We start from the raw sequence: 25268 nt of genomic DNA, 5'->3' as shown, positions 1-25268 counted from the left end.
GATATTGAGTTTTCCTGTTCTCTACACTAGTTAGCCCTCTCTTTGAAGATGTTGATATTTCCTCCCTGCCACATTCTAGGCTAATGGCTGTGGAAGAAGAACTGAAGAAGGATCATGCTGAGATGCAAGCAGTTATTGATGCAAAGCAGAAAATAATTGATGCACAGGTAAGCAGGCTTTGAATCTAATAGAAGGCACTTGTTTATAATAACTGTTATTTCCTGACTTCACACCCTTGCAAATGCCAAGGCAGGTACCAGAAAATGGGTCATTGAAAAGTTCTGGACATTACGTTTTGAAGATTAAATGAGTGTCTATGTGACCTCCATTACTTTTCCTTTCTTTCACTGGTGAGAAGTCTGTTTACTCAGCAAAGTATTAGCGTGTTTAGTGCAGTTGCTTGACAAATCTCAACCTAGTGCATGATGCGGTTTGCTTCTTTCCTTATGGAAAGGAGGGCATTTTCTAAGGGGGTAATTGTGAAAAGTGCACTGCATGTGTCTGGCTTGTGACCTCCACTGACCATTGCTTGGCTGTGCTGTTCATGGTCTTGTCAGTCACGTCCACTGCCATCAACCTTTTGCCCCAGACAGTAATGGAATTGCCAGGGAAAGACAAGGTTGTAAAAAGGTACCTTTCCTTATTGTTGTTTTGGTTTAGGGTTTGGCATTGCTGCTTGGAATGTGCTTGGCCGCTCTTCTTTGTTGGTGCTGTGCTTAGAGAGCATCTTTTGATAAAACTTTAAAAAAAGAAAAGGTTGTTGAAATCAGAACCTAGGCTTCTGCTCACTGTAGCTCACACCTGTGACACCAATGAGATAAAGGCTGCCAAGAGCACCTCATAGGGACATGTCAATGATTAGAGCAAAATCCAGGAGGCAAGAAATGTTTCTAACTCCTTTTTATTTTATCATTGCAAAATATGGTTGTATTTCTTATGGTGAAGCAAATAACAAAAAGCAGGTACAGTTTTGATAGTTTTGATAGTGGCTGATCTAGCCACTGAATGTGTTGCTTCCCTGAAGATAGCCAATCTAGGTTTGCATTTTTCAACCTTAAATGCCATATCATAACCCTAAGCTGTGAAATAAAAAATGAGAGCAAGGATTTGATGCATAGATAGCCTACTCCCTTCTCTAGGTATCAGCTAGTAATCAACATATTTTAGAGCCCCCCGTATGCTTAAACATGTACTTAACAGTCTAGATTCCTTACAGAGTCCATGTGGAATGGGGTTTATTTTTCAACAAAATTGAGAGTGAGGCTGAAAGCGCAGTCATGGAAAGAATGCTTCATGGGCCTCACACTTCTTTAAACACAGTAGACTTGGAAGTCAGGTGAGAGTTGTGAGGATGCTGTCTCAATCAGCACAGTTCGTTAAAATATTTTGGATTCTTGAACTCTATTGTTTCTGGATACTTAGACATGCTGAGAATCAGAAGAAAGGTCTGTAGTAATTATCTTACTTGGTCCTTTGAAAGAAATCTTTCTCGATGCCCCCAGGGTAGGTGAGGTAAGGGTAGTGGAGACTAGGCCGTCTCACTATTCACACTATAAAAATTCATCCCAGAGACTTAAGAAAAACTGCCTGGATAAATAAGGCAATTGAGTCAGGAAAACTAATGTTGGTAGGTTTTCACTTTGGAAATTTCAATATAGCAATATAAAGCAAGAAAAGTTCTATCAATAACCACACAAGGAGAGATGTTAGTGCTAAGCAATAAAATACTTTTTAAATAATTTCAGCTGGTTTAAAAGTATCATTCTTGGCCAGGCAAGGTGGTTGATGCCTGTAATCCCAGCACTTTGGGAGGCTGAGGCAGGCAGATTGCTTGAGCTCAGGATTTCGAGACCAGCCTGGGTAACATGGTGAGACCCATCTCTACAAAAAATGCAAAAATTAGTCAGACATGGTGGCTCATGCCTGTAAGTCCCAGCTACTTGGGGGGCTGAGGTGGGAGGATAGCTTGAGCCCAGGAGGTCAAAGATGTGGTGAGCCGTATTTGCACCAGTGCACTCCAGCCTGAGCGACAAAGTGAGACCCTGTCTTGGAAAAAAAAATAGTCTTAAGCAGAGGGAGCTTGGGTGTGCCACAGCTGTGGTTCTGTACACGGGCTGACAGGACAGCCTCATGATTAGCTCCTGAAGATTTCTATCCCACCCCCTAATTTTATATTAGGGCTAGGCGACTGGGTACAAAGCAGAAGTCACCTGCTAGGCATAGGAGGTAAAAGCCAGGGAGGGAATCTGATTTATTAGGACTCAAATGCTCTGGAAAGTAAGGACTGTCTCTCAGTTAACCAGGAGGGTGTCATGTGCAGGAATGGGAGAAATGTTATCCTCAAACCATCAGTCACTGTCAGACTGGTGGTCTGGCTAAGCTAGTTAATATTTTGCGTCCATACTTCAAGGCAGTGGTTTTGAAATGGTTTGGTTCTCTGGACTATTTTGGTAGAATCAAGGCACCTTTCATAGATGAATATCCAGCTGCTTCCACTGACCACTCAACAGCAAGGACCACTCTCAACTAATGAATCAAATCATACTATGATTGGTTAAATATAATAAATTACCTACCCAAACACAGATATTACTATATAATAAATTATTCTACCAGAAACCCACTGTGGATCCCTAGAGAATAGTTGGGAGAATTCACTAAACTATATTTGGAAAACCTCTGCAGCATGCATAGCACAAATCCTAAATACTATAGTTAAATTTTTAAAAATTATAATGTCCTTAAAAGGAAGGTTTCTCAACTCCAACTGTTGGCTTATTGATACATTAAAATCTTATTATAGCAAATGACTTTAAACATCTTTTGGCATTCTTTGTAATGAATGACTTTTGTATCAGATCCTTTCTTTTGTAAGGATAAATCTTCTCTCTTAAGTGAATGATGGAGCAGAGCAGCCCTTCTGGCATCATTTAATAGAATGAAGACATGTTTGGTGTGAAAGCTTCCCAGAGAAGTAACTCTTAGGTCAACACTTCCCAAAACACTACCAGACAGGTGCCCAGTAAACTGGTTTTCATCTCTGTCAGCAGCCCTGTGCTCCCACCAGGAAAATCTTGTCCCTGAATTCAACGTCTGCCTCTTCTTGAGTCATTTCATGCTACAAGGCACAGGCCTGCATCAGCCGCTTTCTAACAGGAACTGCAAAAGGATGAGCCCTCCTTTTGGTGAGTGGCAGAAGCACCTATCCTGGACCTTGTAGCTTAGGGGCCATAGGGATCCTAGTGGTGATAATAAGGATCCATTTCTTAAATATCAGACCAGAGAATGTGCTACCTTTCACCCCTGAGCATGAGGAGACACTGTGGCTCCCAGGATCTCTCTATGTGACTCAGGTGGAGAACAGAGAAGGGCTTCCTCCTATGAGAAGCAAAGCAGCTGCCTAGTTACTGTTGCAAGTGATATCTCCGCTGTGTTAAATTACAGGTCATAAATGGAGATGAGATTATTCAAACAGGCAAGTAAACCCCGCGTCCGTTCTCTAGCTGAGCAGTTCCCAGCCCTGGCCCAGTGCACTGGCCTCCTACACATTCCAGCTCCTGCCACTCCCCACATGGAAATCCTTCCTGTCAGGTGTGGACTAGATTGCTTTCCCTTACAATCCAGGCAGAATTGAAATATCCGAGCATCTTTTGCCAACTGAACTTGACTTTCATAAGTCTCTATTTGATTTTTTTTAACTATTTTGTTTTATTTTGAGTGGTTGGCAATAGGGGGAAATACAAAGGGAGCTTCTTTATGTGGAAACTTTCTGCTGTTTAGTAGTGGGGCTGTTTGTCTTCAGTTGTTACCTTTTTAGGCAATAAGTAATTACAGTCATTCTTAGCCTTCTTTTTGACCCTTTAAAAATCAAGTTTTTCATGAATGATTTATTTTTGGATGAACCCTGGAGAATCCTAATTTCCTTAGTATTGAGGCCTTATAATTTATCCCAATTCTGAAATATCTTTTCTTTAATCATTCAAGAAATTATCAGTTACTCAGTTTAGAGATCATTCCTAATAATGCGGGTAGGGAGGGGGGAATATCATATTTAGCTCTTACCTCTTGTTTTCTAGTATTCACTGGCCGGTTCTTACCTATTGGCTTTTCAAAGATCTGTATTTGTTATCCCAGTAAACTTCTTTGGTTATAATTTTTTTAATTATTATTTTTTAGAAGCCTTGCAGCTCTTTCCTTTAGTTTTGCCTATCCTTAAAATGAATTACTTTCCCAAAATGAAAAGCATTTTATACCAGATGCATGGGGTCATTAATAATGCTGATTTTGTATATCTTACCACTTGAGTTCTCCATCAGGGAAAGAAAGATATTTTTTTTAAGTGATAATGACAAGCAAGAGCTAGTTTGTTGTTGTTTCTTTTTTTTAATATACTTTGAAACTGTGACCACCAGCACTGCTACCTTACAGATCCTGCTTTCCTGCCCCCAGAAAGCAGGAGAGTAAAGGGAAGTATTATTTGATGCCAGGTGGTACGTGATTTTACCTAGATTTTCCCCCAGGGCCGTGGTCTTCACTCTTCTTGCTCCTAGTAGCATGTGTCCCAAAGTGTAGCACTACGTGACAGCCCTGGGTAGCTGCTGTTTTAATAGCAAGGAGCAGCACCAGCCCTCAGCCCTGCTACCTCCTCTGTGAACTTTACCATGACTAAACTTTACCATGCTTTTCTCAGGGTCAATTTAAAAGACCCCTAAGATAGTAAAGCTCCTTTTGGCTTTGGAGGTATTCCCCATATGCTATTTTCTTTTTAATTTTACAGGCATAGGTAAAGACTGTTTCTTGTGTTGTTTTCTGAAAACTATAGACTTCATGTTAGAAAGGTTCTGGAATGATTTACTGAGCTGCTGAAGCTAAGATTAGGGTATCTCTTCTAACCTAATCTTTATCAGACTGATAATGTTTTGGTAAAATGATTTTATAAAGAAATTTTAGGTAGTCCTACTTCCTTTAGTTAGACTGCCTATTTTTTTCCCTCTTTTTTTCCCCCTTGGTTTTTGTGTGTATATATTCACCAATGCTTGGTTTCCAAATATTGTTTCTAAAGCATTTTTTTTCAGAGACTCAAAAGTAAAATGAAAGCAATCTCCGTATTGGGCAGCCCTCCTGGAGTAACTCTGAGCTGGAATGGGTCTAGGAGCCTGTGTTCTCTGTTTGTTCTCATGTGTTATGTTGATGGCATTCCCTTTTCGGCCACATCTCCCTCCCCATATTCGAGTAACTCCTTGGTCTGAGCTTTTTGGCTGCTTTTTTCCCCTCTTGCTGTTGCATCCTCACCTTGTTGGTGACTCTACACTGCCACCATGTATTGTTTTAATTTTGAGCACAATGTGAATTCTTTCCAAATGTGACTGATATGCCCTGTTTGGGGGCTAAGAACCCATAGATCACATGCTCTTCTCCTCTACGAAATGAAACCTCTGGTGCTTCTTTCTTTGCCACCTAATTTCCATGTTTCAATTTTGACCTAAAGCACTTAGTATAGTAAGGCAGCTTGATACCTCTGTTGCATAGTCTCAAGTAACACATGGTATCACTTTTACATAAAAGTCTAATGTCCCAAGAGATTTTTAATAAAAAGCCCTGCTATGCTGAAAGAAAAAGAGAGAGAGAGAGACAAAAAATAAACAGACCCATTGGGCTCAGGGGAAGCTGAACCTGACCAGTGTGGAGAAAGAGGCAGAGACGTTCCATTTGGGAAGCACCATGCATACGGCTGTTTGAGAGAAAGCACTGGACTAGTCACTCAGTAAAGAAAGCGTGTTACCTCCTGCCTATAGCCTGAATAAAGGCATGATTGGTGTGTTGTAGGAAAAACGGATCGTGTCCCTGGATTCAGCCAACACCAGACTGATGAGCGCGCTGACCCAAGTGAAGGAGCGGTACAGCATGCAGGTCCGCAATGGCATCTCCCCCACCAACCCCACCAAGCTTTCCATCACGGAGAATGGTGAATTCAAAAACAGCAGCTGCTGACGGGCTTTGTGAATAGACAGACTGTGGAAGGAGACAGAAGGAAACTGATCCACTCTCCTATCCCCAGACCTTTACCTAGCCCCTCCAGGTTTACAGAATGTTGCTACTTCACAATGGCAATGTGGTGAGAAACTCTTGAATGAAGAAAGGAACCTTGTCTTTCAGGGCATAAGGCAGTGACTTCCAAGGTCAATGCTTTTCCCCCACATCTCTATGTACATAGGGAACTTAGTTCTGGGCCATGTACAGAAAATATCACTGTAATATACCAAAAGGAAGTTAATAATGTAGATTACCTTTTTGATTATTGCTATTTTTATTATTGTTTTCCTCTTGTTGAAAGCACTGCAGTTGTTAGAGGAAGTAAAGTAGGAACTGTTGTGTGAGTGAGACACGAGCCTGTAGGTTCAGTAGGTAGAGACCAAGCATCTATCTGATAGAAGCACATGGAGTGCAATAGGACATTGTGAGAAGGAATTTTTCAGGGATTCATCTACTAGTTTAAAAACCCCACTCTGGCCCCCTTGTCCTTTCAGAAAACATGCAAATACCAAGATCCATACAAAACAATAATTTATTCCACTGATCAACCAAGACTGGTTCTGGTTGGAAGCTAATCTGATTTGGGGATTCACTGTTTCGGAGGACACAGACAAAAGCTGTTGCATCAAAACTGGACTTTAGGAGTAATTTCGATGGAACTCCTGTCAATATGTTTATTTCCTCTGTCTACAGCAGATGGGAATCTTCTCTTTTAGATAGGGGCTTTTTTTTTTAACCCCAATGGTAATAAAGGGTGTTCTTTTTCCTCTTTAGAGTTTACAAAGCTATAAATATTTGTCTCTCCACGTACCATCTTCATCTTCACACATTCACTGCGCTTTCCTCTCCATGGTGGGAGCTGTCGTCACCAACAGGGTTTACTCTCCCCTGGAGAGGTTATTTAAATAGCTGTCCATAAGCCATCCAAATCAACACCCTTTCTTCCATACAGAAAAGGGCTAACCATACCATAGCTGGAATCTCTGAATATTTCCTATTAAAATTTTTTTCTGTGTGTTACGTTATAATTTTTGTTTGGGATAAAGACTTTATCCATTGTACTAGCAAATCTATGGGGGGTAATTTTATCTCCATCTTTAACTTTTAAAGTGCTTCTTCCCCTTATCCCCTCAATAAAGAAAGGAAATCCAAATTTGAAGCATCACTCTCTTAAAAGTGATGATTGCTCATGTTTAAAAAAAGAAAAAGAAAAAAATTGAAAGTGTCAGGATGGCACATTCCAATTGTTATTCCCATGCTGGTAGATCTGACAATAATGACCCAGTTTCAACACTTGTCATCTATAGCCTTATTATTATAGAACAGAAAAAGTTGTGGAAATGAATTCATTTCCTTTTTTCCAAAGGTGTGAAATATCATCTTGAATGCAACCTTGATTACCAGAAGTATGGCGTGTTACATGTTAAACAGACATTATATATACAAATATATATACACATATATATTCATACATATGTACATATAACTGCACAAATAGGAAAAGTTCATGCCTTCTATGCTGTTCAGATATGTTAAAAGGGTCCTGAACCTCTTTAAGCAAGATCTAAGCAGTTGTTTTATATTGAGAAAGCAACAATGTTTCTCGAATAAGTTGATGTTGATTTTAAATTATAAGCTTTAAAGAATTTTTTTTTCTAGAAAAAGGGGATGGAAAAAAAAGGACCTGAGGGAGCCATATGCATCAAGTGAGTGTTTCCCCATAACAGATTATTTATAAGGGAACATGTATAGTGCCCTCTTTTGAGTGATGCCGACAGACACCAAGCCCTCCTTTTCACCGAGTCCCAGGCTTGCATTCCAACCTCTTGATCTCTGCCCTCTCTCAGGTGGATCTTTGTGTTGGACTTTATGTTTCAGCAACGTCACCATGGCCACATAAGCCACAACCTTTTAAAACCGTTTATTTCATAGCAATCCCTGTTTCTGCCAGACAGAGATCTAAAATGGGAGTTTCTCACTGTGTTTATCTGATCTGCACACTTTATATCCAGCTGTTTTGGCACTTTTACATTTTCTTCACCTTTGGTATTTGTTTTGCAAATTCTTACACCTTTCTTTCCAAGCGGAGGGCACACTGTGGTCAAAATCACTTATTTTATTAAGAAAAAGAGCTAACTGTTGCAAAGTGTAGTGTCCTTTGTTGAAGGAGGAGGGATGTAAGCATAGATCTGTTTTGTTTCTGGCTATTCTCAGCTCAAGCCATGTTTAATTCATTCTTTGTAAAAGCCTTCAGTTGTGCCACAGAAAACCTGGTAAGAGAATTGTCAGTTTCATTGGCCTTAAGTATGTAATGTGGGTGATGTCTTGCCATTGAGGTTTGGAAGCTCTTAAGTGCTGATTATGGATTACAGAGGGCTGATAAAATTACCTATATTGGGAATTGAGAGAAGCCCAAAAAAAAAATCAAATGTGCTTTTGATGGATAGAATGTATCTTATTAGCATTATGGGAGCTCCTTAGAGGGCTGTCTTCACTGGAAGATTTAATGCCCAAAACATTTGGACAGATTATGCAGCCTTCTACTAGCAGGTTATCTTGAATGAAGAAGAAATAGCAAAAAATAATAATAGTAAGAGCATTACAAGTAAACTAAAAGTTCAGAGTTGTTGACAAATGTTAAATGTTAGGTTATCCTGTGAGCCTACTCCTGTCCAAACATTTTTCTCAGTATTTCTTTAGAGAATGCTACAATCTGTAGAACTTACTCTGAAGGACTTTTTAAGAAGAGAAGCCACCAACAGGTGATAATTTTTATGGAGCTATTTCTTAATTGGCTTTCCCTCAGTTCAAGTAGGTAAATAACTTTGTTTTGCTGGGAGGAGGTACATGGCTGAAGAGGGGCAAAAAGATAGCAATGTCTTGCACTTCCTGTTTCCCTCAAAACAACACCACATTGTGGGTCGCAGGATAGATGAGGGTTGAGTGGAATTTGGAATTCAGGTGAAGTGCTTGTAAAGTGCATGTCAAGCTGACAACAGACTTGACCATTAATGAGGACAGTGTTGGTAGGAGTCAGAAAAGAGCTTCATATTCCCCTTTTATATTACTGAAGCAATAAGCAATCTGAGCTGAAGCAGCAAAAAGAGTCACATTTCCATCAGGTCATCATATTCCCTGAGTCTCTGCAATAAAAGCCATGTCAGAGGAGAGATTATAACTAGGTAACTATAACAAGCACTTGAGCACTTACCGTGTTCCAAGCACTATCACCAAGGTACTGTTTGGATTTATGGCAGTCTAACGGTAAGAAAAATGTGGTAAAGTGAGGTAATCATGCTGCTATAGCTTTTTGCTTTTTTTCATATGGTATCAAGTTGGTCAGAATTAGCTTTCTCTGACTGGTCTGCTTCTGTGTTTCTCTGTGATGGTGTTAAGACTATGAAAGAAAAAGAAAGATTACCTAAGACTGCTATGAGCATTAACTATATGCCCTTAAGAATGAGCTTGACTTTGGAAGTACAGCTTTTCAGATCTTAGTCTACCCAGGGCCTTTGTTTATGCGTCTGTGGTTCTGTAGACCCCTGGCTTTCACTGTGTTCTCAGAGGTACACCAGATTGAAAACAGAGTTCTTCTTTGGAAGTCCCAGAGCAAAATCACTGCCATCAAGTGAGTTTGCATTCATATTTGTTTCCCCTTCCATCAAGGGTTAGTTTTAGTCATCTCTAGCTTGGAGTTCCTGAGAAGGCTGGTTATGGGACTGAGCGTGGGAAAGGAACCCTCTTCAGCATTACCTCAGTCCCATCAGTCTACTCCATTGTGACCTTGAGCCCCACACATGCTTGACACCAGACTAGACTTGTCACAGGGCCAAACCCAACAGCCACATGCCACAGCTTCACTGCATTTTCAGCTACACCTTTGGAGGCCACCTTCTCCTATCAACTGTGGAAAGCCAAAAGGGCTCCCTTCTCCATTCCCCTTCCCTTTTTCAAGTCTAATAGTGAAATCTCCTGCTTACCCCAGCAGTAAATAGAGCAGTAAATAGTTGCCTTCCTACCCCTTACCTGGGGGCCGATAATTTGAGATACTTTGTTTTTTCAATACGTCAGTTGAAGGATTTAGTTTCTTAAAAGCAAGAAATGTTGGAGTGTTGAATTTCTATTTAGAGTCTCTTTTCATGTTTGAATGGTTGTTACTAGTTCTAGAAGCATTCTCATTGTCATGACCCAATTATGTATACTCTTGGGTTTAGGAAGGACAAAAGTGATGAAATTTGCATGAGATAGAATAAGCATCTTAGGAGGAGTGAAAGAACCTGAGGAAGAGACATGACCCATAAGGGAATGAATGCATAAGCAGAGCCTTCTCAGTAGCCCAGAGTTTCCAGGAAACAGGAAGATTTATATCCCTTGCCCACTCTTAAAATACATAGATACATAGAAAGGCAGTCTCTGTAGACAACACATGCACACACCCAGACAAAACAGAATTCCTGGGGCTTCCTTTTTCTGAATGTTAATCCATTTTATTGAGCAATGATTCCCAAACTTTGAGATTTTCAGATTTTGTGCTCTCGTTTTTTAGATTTTATGACAGTCATTCTATCATCCTTAAAAATGTAGTATATGTGTTATATGTATATATAAGTTAAAGCGACTTGAAATTGACTTGGTTTGGCATTGTCTCAAGAACCCTAGATATCATTGATACCATGGGGAATCATAGAAATAAAGTTGAATATCACTGATCTGAGAGTAGGATCCAGAAATAAGTAGTTTCAGTTCCTGATCAGTTAAGCCTCAAGTGCTTGAGTAACCAACACAGCAAGACTTGGGAAATGCAGTGAGCTCCCGAGGAAAGGAAAGCGGTAGTCTTTGCCTGCATTTCAGCATGCATTTTCATTTCCTACTCAGTTCTATCTTCCACTTAAATACCCTCATTTGACCCTAGGAAGTTTTTGGGTTTTTTTTTTAGTTTGAGACTTAAAACCAGATTTATTTGTTGTTGTAGAGAGATTTCCACAGAAGTTGTGTTTTACGGACCTCCATCATCTTTGTGGGGGTACAGATATTTATGTGTAAATATCATTTTATGTGATTTCCAAATTTTCAAGGGAAACATTTCAATTTCCCAGTTCAACAAAAGGTTAAATACTAATTGACTCAATGACCACCTTCAGAAAAGTTAAATAGTAAATTAGGTTAAATTTTGACTGGTGCTTAGACATTTCCTAGTTATATTAACTTAAGCAGACAGCAACACATTAACCTGAGTTACACCGGTGAGGAATTTACATTCTAAATTTGATTTTGTTTTTCATCTCCAGGGCCTTAATAAGAGTGTGTTAACACACAACTATTTTACAATGATAGCTCTAAATAATTTATTTTTTATTTCAAGAAAGAGAAATACACCTTAGAAAAACAAAACCCAAGATTTTATTTTATTTTTAAAGCCATATTTTTGTGCTAGTAGCATTTAGATTGTTCCGTATGTGAGATCCATATCTACATTTCATTACCTGGGTTTGTTCTAAAGAAGATTTATTTTTGTTCTGTGAATAATTTTTGACGGTTCTTGTACATGTACAGATATAGATACGTTTGAGGTCTTTTATTGATATTCCTACAAAGAATATAAATAAACTTTAACTTTAAACATTTCAGACTAAAGTTGCTACTATATTTGACATATTGCTGTCTTCTAGCGTGCACCTGGGAGACCAGGACACTTGGAGAGAAACAAGAAAGGAAATGTATGCCAGAATATTATTCTGAAAATATATTTTAACATGAAGAACAGTCTGTCTTAGAATTTTCCAACTTCCATGTAGTAAGATTTCAATTTAGGAAAAATAACTAGCATTAACATGTATTGTGATAACATTGTTACTTTCAAATTCTGCAGAATTTGAAATCTCTTTAATAACTTGTGACAGGTAAAGAAAGTTTCCTTTGGTTTATTAGGAAGTGTAGCCCCACTTAGCTTCCTAGACCGCTACCATCCTCTTGTAATTTTCTAGTTAAATTAATGGAGTTTGTTTTCAGGATTTTTGGTGTTTGGTTCAGGTTTTTTATTTTAAATTCTTAATAGAAGTTCATTTGTCATTCCCAAGATTATTGTTCCCAAATACACTCATCTTCTCCTGCATCCCTGTTTCATTCTGTAAAATCCAGGGATGCAGGTTTCATGTGTAGTCTTATTTTGTGTTAGTTGTAGTTCTATGCTTTTTGGCACATCTCGAGTTCTTCCTAATCTTGTTCTACTAGGGATTACAAAATTAAAATTTACTCAAAATCCAGAGAAGATCTCATGAAAGGGAAACCGCATATCCATAGAACTGTGCTATGTTTTGTTCACTTCGAAGCTGACCCATTTCAGTCTGAATTGTTCGTGACCTAATGTAAGCTTTAAGACTTCCTGGATCTGAAACATCAAAAAGAGAGAAAGTGTTGATGCGGTCTTTTTACCTCATGGTCCTCTTAGCCATAAACTATCCATCCATATACGCTTTATGCATATCCATACCCCGTAATTGTTTTTAGCCTCCCTCCAGCTGCCTGACTTTTTTTATTAGCATTTTACCAGTAGAAAATACATAAATCAATTTTGTTAGCAAAATATATATATATCTATTTAATGACAGAACACTAAAACAGATGACTAAATTAGTGGTTTTCAATCCTGATTATTCATCAGAATCACTGGGGAGTTAAAAAACAAAAAACAAAAAACAAAAAAAAAAAAAAAACAGGAGTACCTCCTGAGCTCCACCATTGAACAATTAAATAGAATCTCTCTAAGGATTGGACCAGGCTAGGCTTTTTTTTCCTTTCTTTCTTTTTTCTTTTTAACCTTGCCAGAGGATTCCGAAGAGCCAGGGGGTAAGAACCACTAGTCCAAATCAAGCTGTGATCACTGTGTGTAGGTGTCTGAAAATGTTTTCTGTCCCCAATCCTGAAACTAGGGTAAGCTGGTTACAGGTGTTTCCTTACCTTCTATTTGGAATTTAAAATTCTACTAAAACTGACAATATATACTCAGCCTTCCCCCACATACGCCTTGTCCCCACCAACCCGTCCTTTAAGTCTGTGATGTAGAAATTCTCTCCATTAACATGGTCATCCCATTTATGGAATAGATACATTCTGACAAAGCTGACCAGAAGACGGAATTCCCTATTTTGACCTCAGTTTCCCCACTGGCTTCAATTTAAAGCAGAAGGTAGATGGCTTCTAGTTTGGTGTCAGAAGCTTCAATGAGTATACCCTTGAGGAGTGCTGAAGGACCCAGAGCAGAATCAAATATGCTACATTTGACTTTTAAAGAGTAAACAACAGGCGGCGCACGGTGGCTCATGCCTGTAATCCAAGCACTTTAGGAGGCCAAGGCAGGTGGATCACGAGGTCAGGAGATCCTGGCTAACATGGTGAAACCCTGTCTTTACTAAAAATACAAAAAATTAGCCGGCTGTGGTGGCGGGCACCTGTAGTCCCAGCTGCTCGGGAGGCTGAGGCAGGAGGATGGCGTGAACCCGGGAGACGGAGCTTGTAGTGAGCCAAGATCGTACCACTGCACTCCAGCCTGGGCGACAGAGGGAGACTCCGTCTCAAAAAAAAAAAAAAAGTAAACAACATAGAGAACTCAAAGTTCCTTTGTCTACCTTATCAACCCCTACCAAAAAAAAAAGGTTCTTAACTTTTCTGACCTAATATTCAGCACTGAAGTCTTATTACTTGAAAGTTATCAGATGCTAAATTACACCATTCGTACTTGTCCTTTCAGTAGCAAAATGTACTGAAAGCTCTCCAGTCCCCCCTCCACTCCTGGCAAGCATGCAGTCATGTGCTCATGTGAATTTTCCAAAATCATGAGTATTTTGTAAGATTCAGTTGGTTCGATGAAATTACAATAAAGAGTATTGTATATTTTATTATAATTTGTAAATTGTGTGCTATACATTCTTTATATCAGTAAAATTTATAATAAACACATATACATTATATACTCACACACACATATTGCTGGTCTTTCTAGAAACTTGATTTTGTGAAATTCTAGAATGAATTGCCAGGGTGATATTTGTTTGGCCTATGAATAAATTACAATGAACTAACAGATAAATGCCAATGTTTCCTTGTCTGTAAAATTAAGATTGTGGCTAAATAGTCTATAGGGTACTCTCTAGCACTGACATCCTGTGGTTATTATCTGATATAATTGAGAAATGTGTCCTTAGACCATGTTTAAAAACCAGCTTGAAGCTTCTCTCTCAGTATTTAGGAACAATTCTTCCTCTTCACAGTCTCCCATGGCACAATAGTTTCTAAGAACCAAAAAAGTCTGGAATAAGTATATATTCAGAACACTACAGTGATAATGTTGATAATAATCATAGCCGGCCAGGCATAGTGGCTCACGCTTATAATCCCAGCCCTTTGGGAGACTAAGGCAGGAGGACTGCTTGAGCCCAGGAGTTTGAGGTTTCAGTGAGCTATAATCGCACCATGGCACTGCAGCCAAGGTGGACAAAACAAGACCCTGACTCAAAAATAATAGCTAATGTTTATTGAGCACCAACTATGTGTCAGATTATTGGCTAAGCACTTTATATGGAATATATCATTTAATCATAACACCAACCATATGAGTTAGACATTATCATTCCTGTTTCATGAGGAAACTGAGGCTTAGAAAGACTAAGTTGGCCAAAGCTACACAATGGATAAGGGCAAAACTAAGACCCAAACTCAGATCCCTCTGTGCTGTCTTGACCAAAAAAAAAAAAAAAAAAAAAGCTTAGGAAAGACATTGGAGAGGGTAAGAAAAGATCCAAAAAGATCGTGCCACATAACCAACTTGTGACCATGAGCCAAAGTGATGGCAGTGGAGCAAGATGAGGTCATATTCCACAGGTTTTCCACCTTAATATATTGGCTTTTTAAGATTGTCTTGCCATGTCAAATCATCTGACTGATCAGAATTAGAAGAGTGGGCAGAAGTCTCACCTGTCTCAGAAATTGGTCTTTCATCTCTTCTGGGTCCATCAGAGTTGAGATGGCAAAGTCTGCTTTCAGGATTCCAAAAGGGTGCCCTGGAAAAAAAGGTGCTGCCTGTTCGGGGGAATATTATCCTATTGCCATTTCAAGCTCTTAGCAGTCAGGAGTACCCAGTGGACACCATAGATGCTACATGCCGATTTGGGATTTCAAAAAGAACAAAGAAACTGCTGAGCAGAAGAATGCTTAGCCACAATTAGGACCAACCAATTAGTGGCTGAAGAAAGAGTCCCATGGCTTTGGGTAATGCAGGCTCTTCCACAGCCTGGCTACCCGTCAGGCAATTATTTTCTTTTTTGTTTCCTCTGTATTTTTCTCCTTATTTTAATCCAGTAAGTGGATACTCCACACCATCCTGGAAATACTCACCTCTCCTTGAGCTCCCCACCACAGAAAATTCTAAAGAAGTTCTCTGACTCTTTAAATAAATTCAGCCTTTGCCCATGAGCCATCCATAATCATTACAGGAACTACAATCTCATAATAAGACTGTATGTGCATTATATTTTATAGTTTATGAAGTTTATAATTATCTCATTGGGTGCTCACAACAACCCTGTGGTATAGGCAGGGTCGTTTTTTCCACATCCCCTTCGCAGAAGAGAAATAGAAATTCAGAGACTTGTCCCCTAAATTTTCATAATAGTCACGGAGCATAAACTAGAATCCACCTCTTTATTCCTATCCCTATTCCCAACATTTCATGTTGTCTTTCATGAAAAGGTCTCAAGGGCCCTGTGCCAAGGAGTGACTGTCGAGATTTAACTGCTCCTCTGGTAAGAGTAGGAACTTGGTAGACAGAAGCAGTTACCTGATTTTTGTGCTGATGTTTTTTTAGATTCTGAACTCAGATGTTGGGCCTCTGTGGCAGCAGCTGTATCTCTTCTATCAGTGCCACTCCCTACACTGGTCACAGCTACAGGAAAGGAAAATAGAAGATTTATTGCAAATACAACCAGGAGTAAGGTGGCCTGATGCTGGTGATTGCCCCTGAGCTAAAAGACAGGAAAGGACAGCCACTACTAGGCACACAGTTGCTGCAGAAGCCAGTGATGTGGGAAGCTCAATTCCTGCCAATCCCTGACTCACCCCCACAGGCTCTTGTAACCCAGCACTTGAGCTGCTACACTATCATCTTTCAGAAAGCACCCCTGGCAGCAGGATCTGTGGGGCTTGGGCAATGTTAGGAGGTTTTTCCTCATCAAATTTTTTTTGTTCAGTAGCCTATGCTCCAAAGGGCCTAATGTCCTTATTTTGTCTGCCAGGTACACAAAGCCCCCACCATGGCACCCAGGGACCCTGAACATCGCCATCTCTATCCCAAACCAAGTGTAGGCTCTCCCCCAGCACCCCCTCTCTTCCTGTATGGCTGGCCATGCCCGGAGGCGCTCCAGCCAGAGACCCTGGTGTCCTCAGTGGCTCCCTTGCTCCGTCTCACCTGCTCTCATGTTCAGTCACCAAAGTCCTGTCAGTGCCTTGCAGATGTCTTTTTATTCTTTCAAATATGGAAATAATCCTTTTATTTGGAATATATTATTGTAAAATATTTAAGCAAATTTATCCCCTCCCCAACCCAGGGACACCCATGATTAACACTTTGCTGTAGAAGGTCCTTCACACTCACGAATTTGTTAATTTGAATGTGTAAAGATCTCTCTTGTTTGCCTTAAAGGCTGCTTAGTAGTATTTCACTGAATGTACCATAACTTATGTAACCAATCTGCTTTCAGTGGACATGACGTTGTTTCCACCTTTGCACTGTAATAAACAATGCAGCAACAAGCAGCCCTGTGTGTGGAGGGTGCATATGTATGTGTATACCTCATATTATTATTTCCTGAATCAATTTCCAAGGGTAGAATTTCTGTATGAAAGATTATGCACATGTTAAAACTGACACAAATTCTGATACCAGAGTAATAGCCCCAGTCGGCATACCTACTGTGCCAAGATCACTGTTTTTCCCACATTCTCAGCATTATCACCTTTCAAATCTTTGCTACACTGGTAAGTACAAAAATAAATTTTAAAACTGCATCTTTTGGATACCTGTAATCTCACACCTGTAATCTCAACACTGGGAGGGTGAGGCAGGATGATCACTTGAGGCCAGGAGTTCAAGGCCAGCTGTGCAACATAACGAGATCCTGTCTTTAAAAAAAAATTTGCCAGGCATGGTGGTGTATGCATATAGTTCTAGCTACTTGGGAGGCTGAGGTAGGAGGATCGCTTAAACCCAGGAGTTCAAGGCTGCAGTGAGCTATGATCATGCCACTGCTCTCCAGCCTGGGCAACAGAGTGAGACCTTGTCTCTAAAAACAAAAACAAAAAGCAATAAAAAGTAACCATCTTTATAAATTTTGCATTTGTGTGATTCAGTGAACAAAGCTGAGCATTTTTAAAAATGTATTTGTATTGGTACTTCAGTTAACGTCACTCGTGAACAATGTAAAATCAATTCCCTGTCATGTCCCTTCCCACTCCAGTGCTCCACAGCAGGCCTCGGTTCCACCTACCCAGACTGTGCAATATTATTTCCCCACACACACGTTTCCTGTTTCTCCTTTTCTGACTGGCTGTGCCTTCAAAGGCCTCTTTCCCCACCCAAAGCATCATTAATTTCTTTAATCAAGTGATAAATGTGTAAAATTCAGAAACACAGAAGAGGAGGGAACATCCGTATTTTCATCCCCTGAATATAGTCACTGTTAACATTGTCACACATCTTCTTCCAGACTTGATTCCTAAACATTGACATTTCCTTTCAGCCTTGTTGTGACTGTATTATGTACATAATGTTGATAATGCTTTTTTCCCTTAGCACCCTAATACAAGCATTGTCCTACATCATCCTAAGCACCTTGCTTCTGGAAATGCAGATCTGAGCATTTTGCTCACCTACTGTAAACCTCTGATGGCTCCATTGGCTGGGGGATCAACTCCTTCAGATTTTGCCCCCAGTGTACCCCTTTCTCCTCATCCCCTACCACTCCCTTCCCCAATATGTGGCCTACACCAGTCACATCAAACTGCTTGTCATTCCCTAGCAAACCATACAGTTTGACATCTGTCTTTACCCATGCTGTTCCTTCTGCCAGGAAGAACTTTCTATACTTTTCTGCCAGATGAAATCCTCCATTGTTACACCTTCTATCCTATTACCACCTTCCAGGCAGAATGAAATGAATTGCTTTCCTGCCATAGCTCTTGGTTCACACTTCTGGTGCAGCACTTTCCAAACTGTCCTGACGGTCTCCATTAGTTCCTAGGAGACCATGTGCTTCTAAAAACAGGAAACAGCCCTGCTCATCTTGGTATTCACAGTTCAATGCCTTCTTCAAAACAAGTACTCAGGAAATTATTGTCAAATTAAATTATCTACCAATGTGCACTATCCTAGTCCCCAGAGAGATACAAAGAAATACAGAACAGCCCCTGCCCTGTGAGATTCTGCAATCTCAATAATTCATAATTGTAATCATTTATAATTAATAAAATGAGAATGAGGCCAGCCCCATATATTAAGGTAAGGAGAGAGGTGGGAGAAGGAATGAGTCACTAAACATTTCACTAGAGAACTGAGATTAAAATGGTAATAACTACCATTTATTGAGTGTCTGCCAGATGCCAGGCACTGAGAGATGAGAAAAATAAGGTTCAGAGAAGTTAGGAAAATTGTGTAAGACCACACAGTATTTACTGGAGCCAATATATTCCCACTCTTGACTGTCAGACTCGCTTTTAGAACCAAAATGGATTATTTCTCCCCAGATCACCCCACTTCACCTCCATCTCCATCCTAAATTACCCAGGGAGGACGAGACAGTGAGCTGGCTCTGGCCAAACAGGACCCCTGTAGAATGCGCTGGAATGCAGCCGGAGTGGGGAGACTGTGTCCCAGCACACAACGCCCCCACACCACACTCCACCTCTCATCCTCAACTCCCTGGCCTGCACCCTACGCATGGAAGCCAGGCCTGGTTGCCCCAAAAGAGGAACTCGCCGAGGTGCTTGGGCCTGCCTGGGATGGAGGTCCTAATTTATAGCAACGCGTACAGGCACCTGTTTGGGTCTCTGGCGAGCTCCCAGCTGCCTCCGGGCGGGTGTTGTGGCTCAGGGCTGCAGAGTCAGGGGGCGCAGTTGTCCTTTGGGGCACAGCTGGGCTGCCTGAGCCAAATGAGTCCGAAATGCTTTCTTTGGTCTGGCTGGATGTGGCAGACCCAGGGGGTGCTGCTATCCTGGGAGTAGCTGGGGCATCGCGGGGGGAGTCGAGCGTGGGGCTCGAAGCAGAGGCCAGAAGAGTCGCAGCTACTTCCTGGGGGACAGAGAGGCTCCCCCAAGAGGCCGCAGCAGGGCTGGGGGGCTGGGTCGCCGAGGGTGCGGGGTGCGAAGACCCATTCTGGACAGTGACCGCCGGCTTCCTGGGTCCTTCCCCGGGAACCAAGGTGCTCCCCGGGGCCGCGAGATTGTCTGGAGGGCCGGATGTCACCGCCCCCTGGGGCTGGAGGGCCGCGGGGCCCGCGGAGGCGGAAGCGCGCGGGTAGGGGGTGCGGGGGCCGGGCTTGCGGGGCTCCAGGCTGCCCCTCTGCGTGAGCCGCGCGGCTGAAGCCGGGCCCCGCGAGGCGCCCACGAGGCCGGTGCTGGTCCCTAGGGCCGGAGAGAAGACTTCTGTGGGGTCCGCTGCGCCCAGGACCCCTCCCAAAGCCGAGGGCGCCGACGAGTGACGAGTGGCGTCGCGCGGTGGCTCCCCGGGCCTGTGCCTCTTCCATGCCTGGCCTTGCCCAACCCAGTGCAGACAGGGGCGAGCAGGGAGGGCCTCCTGAACCCCATAGCGCGGCCCAGGTGGCCGGTGAGCCTGGGGCAGCCAGGCAGGTGCCAGGATAGACTTAGATGAGAAGAAGACAGGCTGTCACCCAGCTTCTGACCCAAATCTGACCACGGCCGGCCTGGGCTCTATCGCCTTCAGGGTGAGGTCCCTGGCGACTCACAGAGGGCCCGGCCGTCAGGATCTGGGCTCCCACACTCTCCAGTGCTGACTGTCCCCACCCCACCTGCAGCTCCTTCCACCTGCAGTCCTCACCCAGCCCCGCACCCCACAACACTGCAAGTTAAATCCTCCTCATCCTTCCGATGGTTATAAAGTCACCTCCTCCGGAAAATCCTCTGGACAATTATAGGGGCGGGATGCTCCCCTTCTCAGTGTCCCCACCACACCTGTGACTATACCAAGCACCAGCCTCTTCCTAGCTGGCGGTGAGAAGCTTCAGAACAAGCCTTCCCTCCCCAAAATCTTGCCTGGTGGCTGTGCCTGAGCTAGCACAAGACTTCATCCACACTTTTTAACGAGTGAATGAACGAGGCTCTGCTCGACCTTGATCAAGTGCCCTCACTTCTCTGTGTGCTCAAAAAAGGCAATAATCCCTTTGTGTGACACAGGAATCTGTAAGAAGGCCAGGAAAACGGTGATTTTGCCCTCAATTATTCTAGTTAGCCTCAGAACTCTTGGGAAGTAAAATGAGGTAATAGCTGTGAAGATGTTTCAGGACTTTTAAAGTGCTATAGGAATGCAGTCACTGTCCTTCCCAGCCACCTCCCGACACATAATGACAACAGCTCATCCCTCATCCTCTCCCTGCAGAGGAGCCTGCAATTCGGAGGGACTTTGCAGTGCTTCCCTCTGGATGCTGAGCCTCAGGACTTCTCTGATGATTCTTCCTCAGGAGTACTGCTCAGGTGTCTTCCCCTCGGTCTCCCAAGCCAGGATCTCATCCTCTCACCTGAGAGACTGTACAGCCTCTCCTGGGTCTCTTGGCCCTGGAGCTGCAAATTCAGTGGCCCAATTCCAAGAAAAGGGAGTTTGATGTGGCCCAGTCCTCCTTCCCCCATCCATGGCTGGACCAGCAGGGTGGGAAGCAGAGGGAAACTCCCGTCTGTATAAGTGGCCCTTGACTGCTGCCCCCTTAGCTCACCCCTTTTCTAGGCATTCACTGGCCCTTCTAGGAGGGGCCTATGCAGCCTGCAAGCCACCCTTGCCACTTCCCCAGACCCTGAAGACCCAGATCCAGCCAAGGACAGGCTCAAAACACCTCTGCCTGGCCTGGGAGTTGTTTCCTCTGTCACTTCTGTTGGGGAAGTTGGGGAAGTGCGGAAGAGTGGAGGCAACTCTGCTGATGCCCGGTGTCCAGTGGAGGGGTCTGCAAGAAAACAGAGTGAGTGTGAGGGCAGAGTCTGCAACACCCAGCAGGTGAGCAGCCACCCCAGGCTCTGATGGCCCCGCGTTTGGTTATCCATCATGGTAGCCAAACTCAGGAGGGCACAGTTGTTGCACATCTGCCATGTGCCAATCCCTGCAGGAGACACATCTCCAATCCTCACAGCAAGCAGCCCCTCAGGGAGGAAGAGTGTCTTTATGGATAAGGATCATGTGTCTCATCAAATCCAAAACACAAAAAGAAACAGCCAAGAACAAGCAAATCCACAGAAACAGAAAGTAGGTCTGTGATCGCTGGGGAGGGGAGGGAGTGACTGCTACCCGGTAAGGGGTTACTTTGGGGTGGGGGGTGATGAAAATGTCCTACAATTAGATTAGTGATGAATGTATTAAAAGCCACTGCATTGTACCCTTTAAAAAGGTAAATTTTGGCCAGATGCGGTGGCTCACGTGAGCCTGCAATCCCAACACCTTGGGAGGCCAAGGCGGGTGGATCACCTGAGGTCAGGAGTTCAAGACCAGCCTGGCCAACACAGTGAAACCCCATCTCTACTAAAAATATAAAAATTAGCCAGGCGTGGTGGCCGGCACCTGTAATCCCAGCTACTCAGGACGCTGAGGCATGATAATTGCCTGAACCCAGGAGGTGGAGGTTGCAGTGAGCTGAGATCATGCCACTGCACTCCAACCAGGGAGACAGAGTGAGACTCTATCTCAAAAATTAATTAATTAATTAATTTAATTAAAAATTAAAAGTAAATTTTAAGATGGGAACTATAGCTCAATAAAACTTACAAAAAAGAGAGGTGGGGGAAGGGGAAAGGAGAGAAGGAAAGAGCAAGGCAGAAGGACGCCCATCACACAAGATGCGGGTGCCAGGCAGGCTTGGGCTCCCATGCATTCACAGGGACAGAACAATGACAGTGGCTCCCATCCACCAGGGGCCCACTCTGTGCCAGGGTTTCTACTCTACGCCTTACATTCACTTTCTCACTCAGCCCTCAAAGCCATCCTATAAGGTGGGTGCCATCAATTCATTTTGTTCAATATACTTCTCAGATAAGGAGAAGGAAGCTCCAAGATGCTGCCCACCTTATTTCTAGCAAGTGGTAAACTGTCTGATTCCAAAGCTCAGACTTTTAACTTCATTGTCCAATAATGAATTGCTCTTGCTAATTGCCAGTGCCCTTAGGCTGGATGGAGTCTGTTTCATTATTTAAAGATCCCCAGAATTAAAATAATACAACTTCCTCACAAGTTTATAATGCAAGGATCTCAGGAGCCTGCTCCAGAACTCAGTTTCCCTCAGAGTCTAGAAGTGCTTCCTTGGGACTATCCTCAATATCACCTGCTGCCAAATAAACCCATTTCCCACCTCGTTCTATCCTCAGTGGGCCGAGGGCCAGCAAGAGCAGACTCTCACTCACCATAGAAGCAGATGAAGGGCAGCGGGGAAGAGCAGTTCACTGAGTACACTTTTGGGGAGTAGGTCATATAGATGCCGAGAGCTGCGCACAGTCCTCTCACCATCATCGGCACCTGCAGCCAGGAGGGGATGCTGGCCCCCAGGTCACTGGACCAGCTCAGAGATCCAGAGTTCGCATTGAGGTAGAGGCCAATCCAGGCTTCAGTCTCACTCATGATGGATCTCAAGGCCTCCTTGCCTGTCTTGTCTGTCACCGTCTGCAGGTCGGCCAGGTCCGTGTGGTGGCTGCGGCAGTACAGCAGGGCCGAGGACCATGTCATCACTTGGTCAAATCGCGTGAAGGTCTGACCACCAATCTGGACCACAGCTGGGGTCAGAGAATGTGGAGCTCACAGGCCTGAGGGTCTGGGTCTCTGACAGCCCAGCCCTCATCATCCTTGGGGATAGAATTCTGGTCTGACATGGGCCCTTGTCCCTCGTCCTTGAGTGTTAGGTTTGATCAAAACAACAACAATTTTATAGGTAGACTAAATACCAAGTAGGAAGAATGGATGAGACATAGCGGCAGGTGGGGAAAACATTAGGGAAAGCAGGGCTTAAGAGTTCGTGTAGTTATATGGCCTCACAAGTTCAGTTTAAGTCTTAATTTCTTCATCTATACAATGGGGTAATAATAGTACCTAAGGTCAGGATTACATGAAATCACATATGCAAATGTTTTAGCACAGTGATATATTAATAGTAAGCACTTGGCAAGATAGTAGTGACCATTTCGGGGGAGATTATGAGGAAGACAGAATAATCTTGGTTTGGGGTCACCCTCGAGTATGATTTCTAGGGGCTGTGCCTGCCCGCACTGGCTCGCAGGCGAATTCAGGACTGAGCAGACTAGAGGAAGAGTGTGATCTTCCTAGGCTCACCGTGCCTGGAGAGCCAGGGAGAAGAGGCCAGCCTGGAGGCACGGGCCCGGTAGACAGGAGGCGGAGCAGGCTCAGTGGCCTTGCCTTCCGGGGGAGCCGGACAGACTGAGATGCCGGCCTCCCACAGCCACCTCTGCCAGTCCCTGCCCGAGGCTGGACTGGGCCAGGTCCTGAGGTAGAATAAGCCCAGCCTACCCTGCTCCTCGCCGGGCCTGTCCCATCTTGCAGCACATGAGCCCACACATCTGAGATTCCAGACAGTGAAAGATTGGAAACGATATGAGTGGCTGGGACTCGGCCTGAGGCATTGATTCTGGGGGCCCAGAAGAGGAAACACTCCTGTTTGCCGAGACGGGAGTCACATCCTCAGATTCAAATGGAGCCTCCCAAACTTGGACATGGGCCTTTCACCTAAGCCCATCAAGATTTGCCTCCAATTTCCCTAACACTTTCCCTATCTCAACTGATGTTTTAAAGTTACTCTTGATTAAACCCCTTGTATGTGCCAGCCCTGAGCTACGCATGTGGCCTGTGTCATCTTTGAAAACTCCACTACTATCCTGAGAAGTTGGTGTCATTAACCTCAGTTCACAGATGAGGAGAAGGAGGCTGAGGGAGGCGACAACCTGCCTGAACTTGGGCCATACTAGAGATTTGAACATGGGAAGCCCACGCCATCTTCACTCTACAACTCTGTACTCCATACCATGCAGAAAAGCCACTCTACAGAGCAGAGTGAGTGAGTATATCGCCTCTGTCATAGAACTTATCCGTATCAGATAGGACGAAACTTTTTAAAAGATACCAAGGCAGTCATACCGGAGGGGACTATTTCAGAGAAGCCGCCCCCACCCCCAGATGGATGAGCAAGTACTTGGGCTGTGAAGAGAAACCACCCAGTCCCCAACCCCAGAGTGACAGCTGGGCTGCAGCCAAGGGCTCATCCACTCTCTGATTCCAGTCTCTGATTGGAGACTTTGAGCCAGTCACCCTCCCCTCTGGGCCCATCAGAATAATAAAGACAATGGCCAGCTGTGTGGTTCATACCTGTAATCTCAGCACTTTGGGAGGCCAAGGCAGGTGGATCGCTAGAGCCCAGGAGTTCGAGACCAGCCTGAGCAATATGACAAAACCCCATCTCTACTAAAAATACAAAAACTTAGCTGGGCATGGTGGCATGTGCCTGTAGCCCCAGCTATTCAGGAGGCTGAGGCAGGAGGATCACCCTCCAGGAATGTTGAGTGAGCTGTGAGTGTGCCACTGCACACCAGCCTGGGAGACAGAGTAAGACCATCCATGTCTTAAAAAAATAAAAAATAAAAATAAAGACAATGACTGTCTCCGTGGGGTTCAGTCAGGGGACAGCAAAGCCTGGAAATCCCTCCTGGACAGCCAGGCAGGAGTCAGGGGAACAGAGGGGCCCTGGGGGTGGGGATCCTGCTGGTTGGTCCTGATGGAGAGGTCCAAGGCAAAACAAGCCAAATTCCCAGAAAAGGGAATGGGGAGCAGGTGTGTACCTGGCTTTGGAGAGGTGGTCAGGCCGACAGAGGGCTTCGTGGAGATGAGGTGCCCGACATCAGGGTCTGTAAAACAGAAACAGACCACGAGTTACGGGGAGGCCCAGGATCCTCTGCAGGCAGGAGCTGCCCAGTTACTG

At 43.6% G+C, this 25268-nt stretch overlaps 3 protein-coding genes across 12 annotated transcripts in view; 1 reads left to right on the top strand and 2 right to left on the bottom strand.

The window, feature by feature from the left end:
- The window catches only part of RASAL2 (RAS protein activator like 2), a 373040-nt gene extending 360315 nt beyond the window's left edge, over positions 1-12725 (top strand). For 4 of the 10 annotated variants that reach the window (XM_009192660.4, XM_009192670.4, XM_009192650.4 and 1 more), the window contains 3 exons: positions 80-167; positions 3445-3475; positions 5827-12725. In XM_009192660.4, the coding sequence (XP_009190924.1) occupies positions 80-167; positions 3445-3475; positions 5827-5969 (262 nt within the window). In that variant the 3' untranslated portion in view covers positions 5970-12725. The remainder of the gene's footprint in view (positions 1-79; positions 168-3444; positions 3476-5826) is intronic. The other 6 variants (XM_009192644.4, XM_009192639.4, XM_009192648.4 and 3 more) reach the window with 2 other exon arrangements.
- LOC116275411 (nascent polypeptide-associated complex subunit alpha, muscle-specific form-like) lies at positions 10916-20944 on the bottom strand. The gene is made up of 5 exons (XM_031667608.1): positions 20846-20944; positions 19117-19960; positions 15866-15970; positions 15004-15089; positions 10916-12421 (listed from the first exon to the last, which is right to left on the bottom strand). The coding sequence occupies exons 1-5, from the start codon at positions 20942-20944 to the stop codon at positions 12341-12343; spliced, it is 1215 nt and encodes a 404-aa protein (XP_031523468.1). The 3' UTR covers positions 10916-12340.
- CLEC20A (C-type lectin domain containing 20A) lies at positions 19863-24327 on the bottom strand. Its single transcript, XM_021930241.2, has 2 exons — positions 22693-24327; positions 19863-21248 (listed from the first exon to the last, which is right to left on the bottom strand). The coding sequence occupies exons 1-2, from the start codon at positions 23009-23011 to the stop codon at positions 21031-21033; spliced, it is 537 nt and encodes a 178-aa protein (XP_021785933.1). The 5' UTR covers positions 23012-24327; the 3' UTR covers positions 19863-21030.
- Positions 24328-25268: the final 941 nt, after the last annotated feature.

The sequence above is a fragment of the Papio anubis genome, chromosome 1 (assembly GCF_008728515.1).
Source record: "Papio anubis isolate 15944 chromosome 1, Panubis1.0, whole genome shotgun sequence".
NCBI classification, from domain to species: Eukaryota; Metazoa; Chordata; class Mammalia; order Primates; family Cercopithecidae; genus Papio; species Papio anubis.
This window is presented reverse-complemented; position numbering and strand designations above follow the sequence as displayed.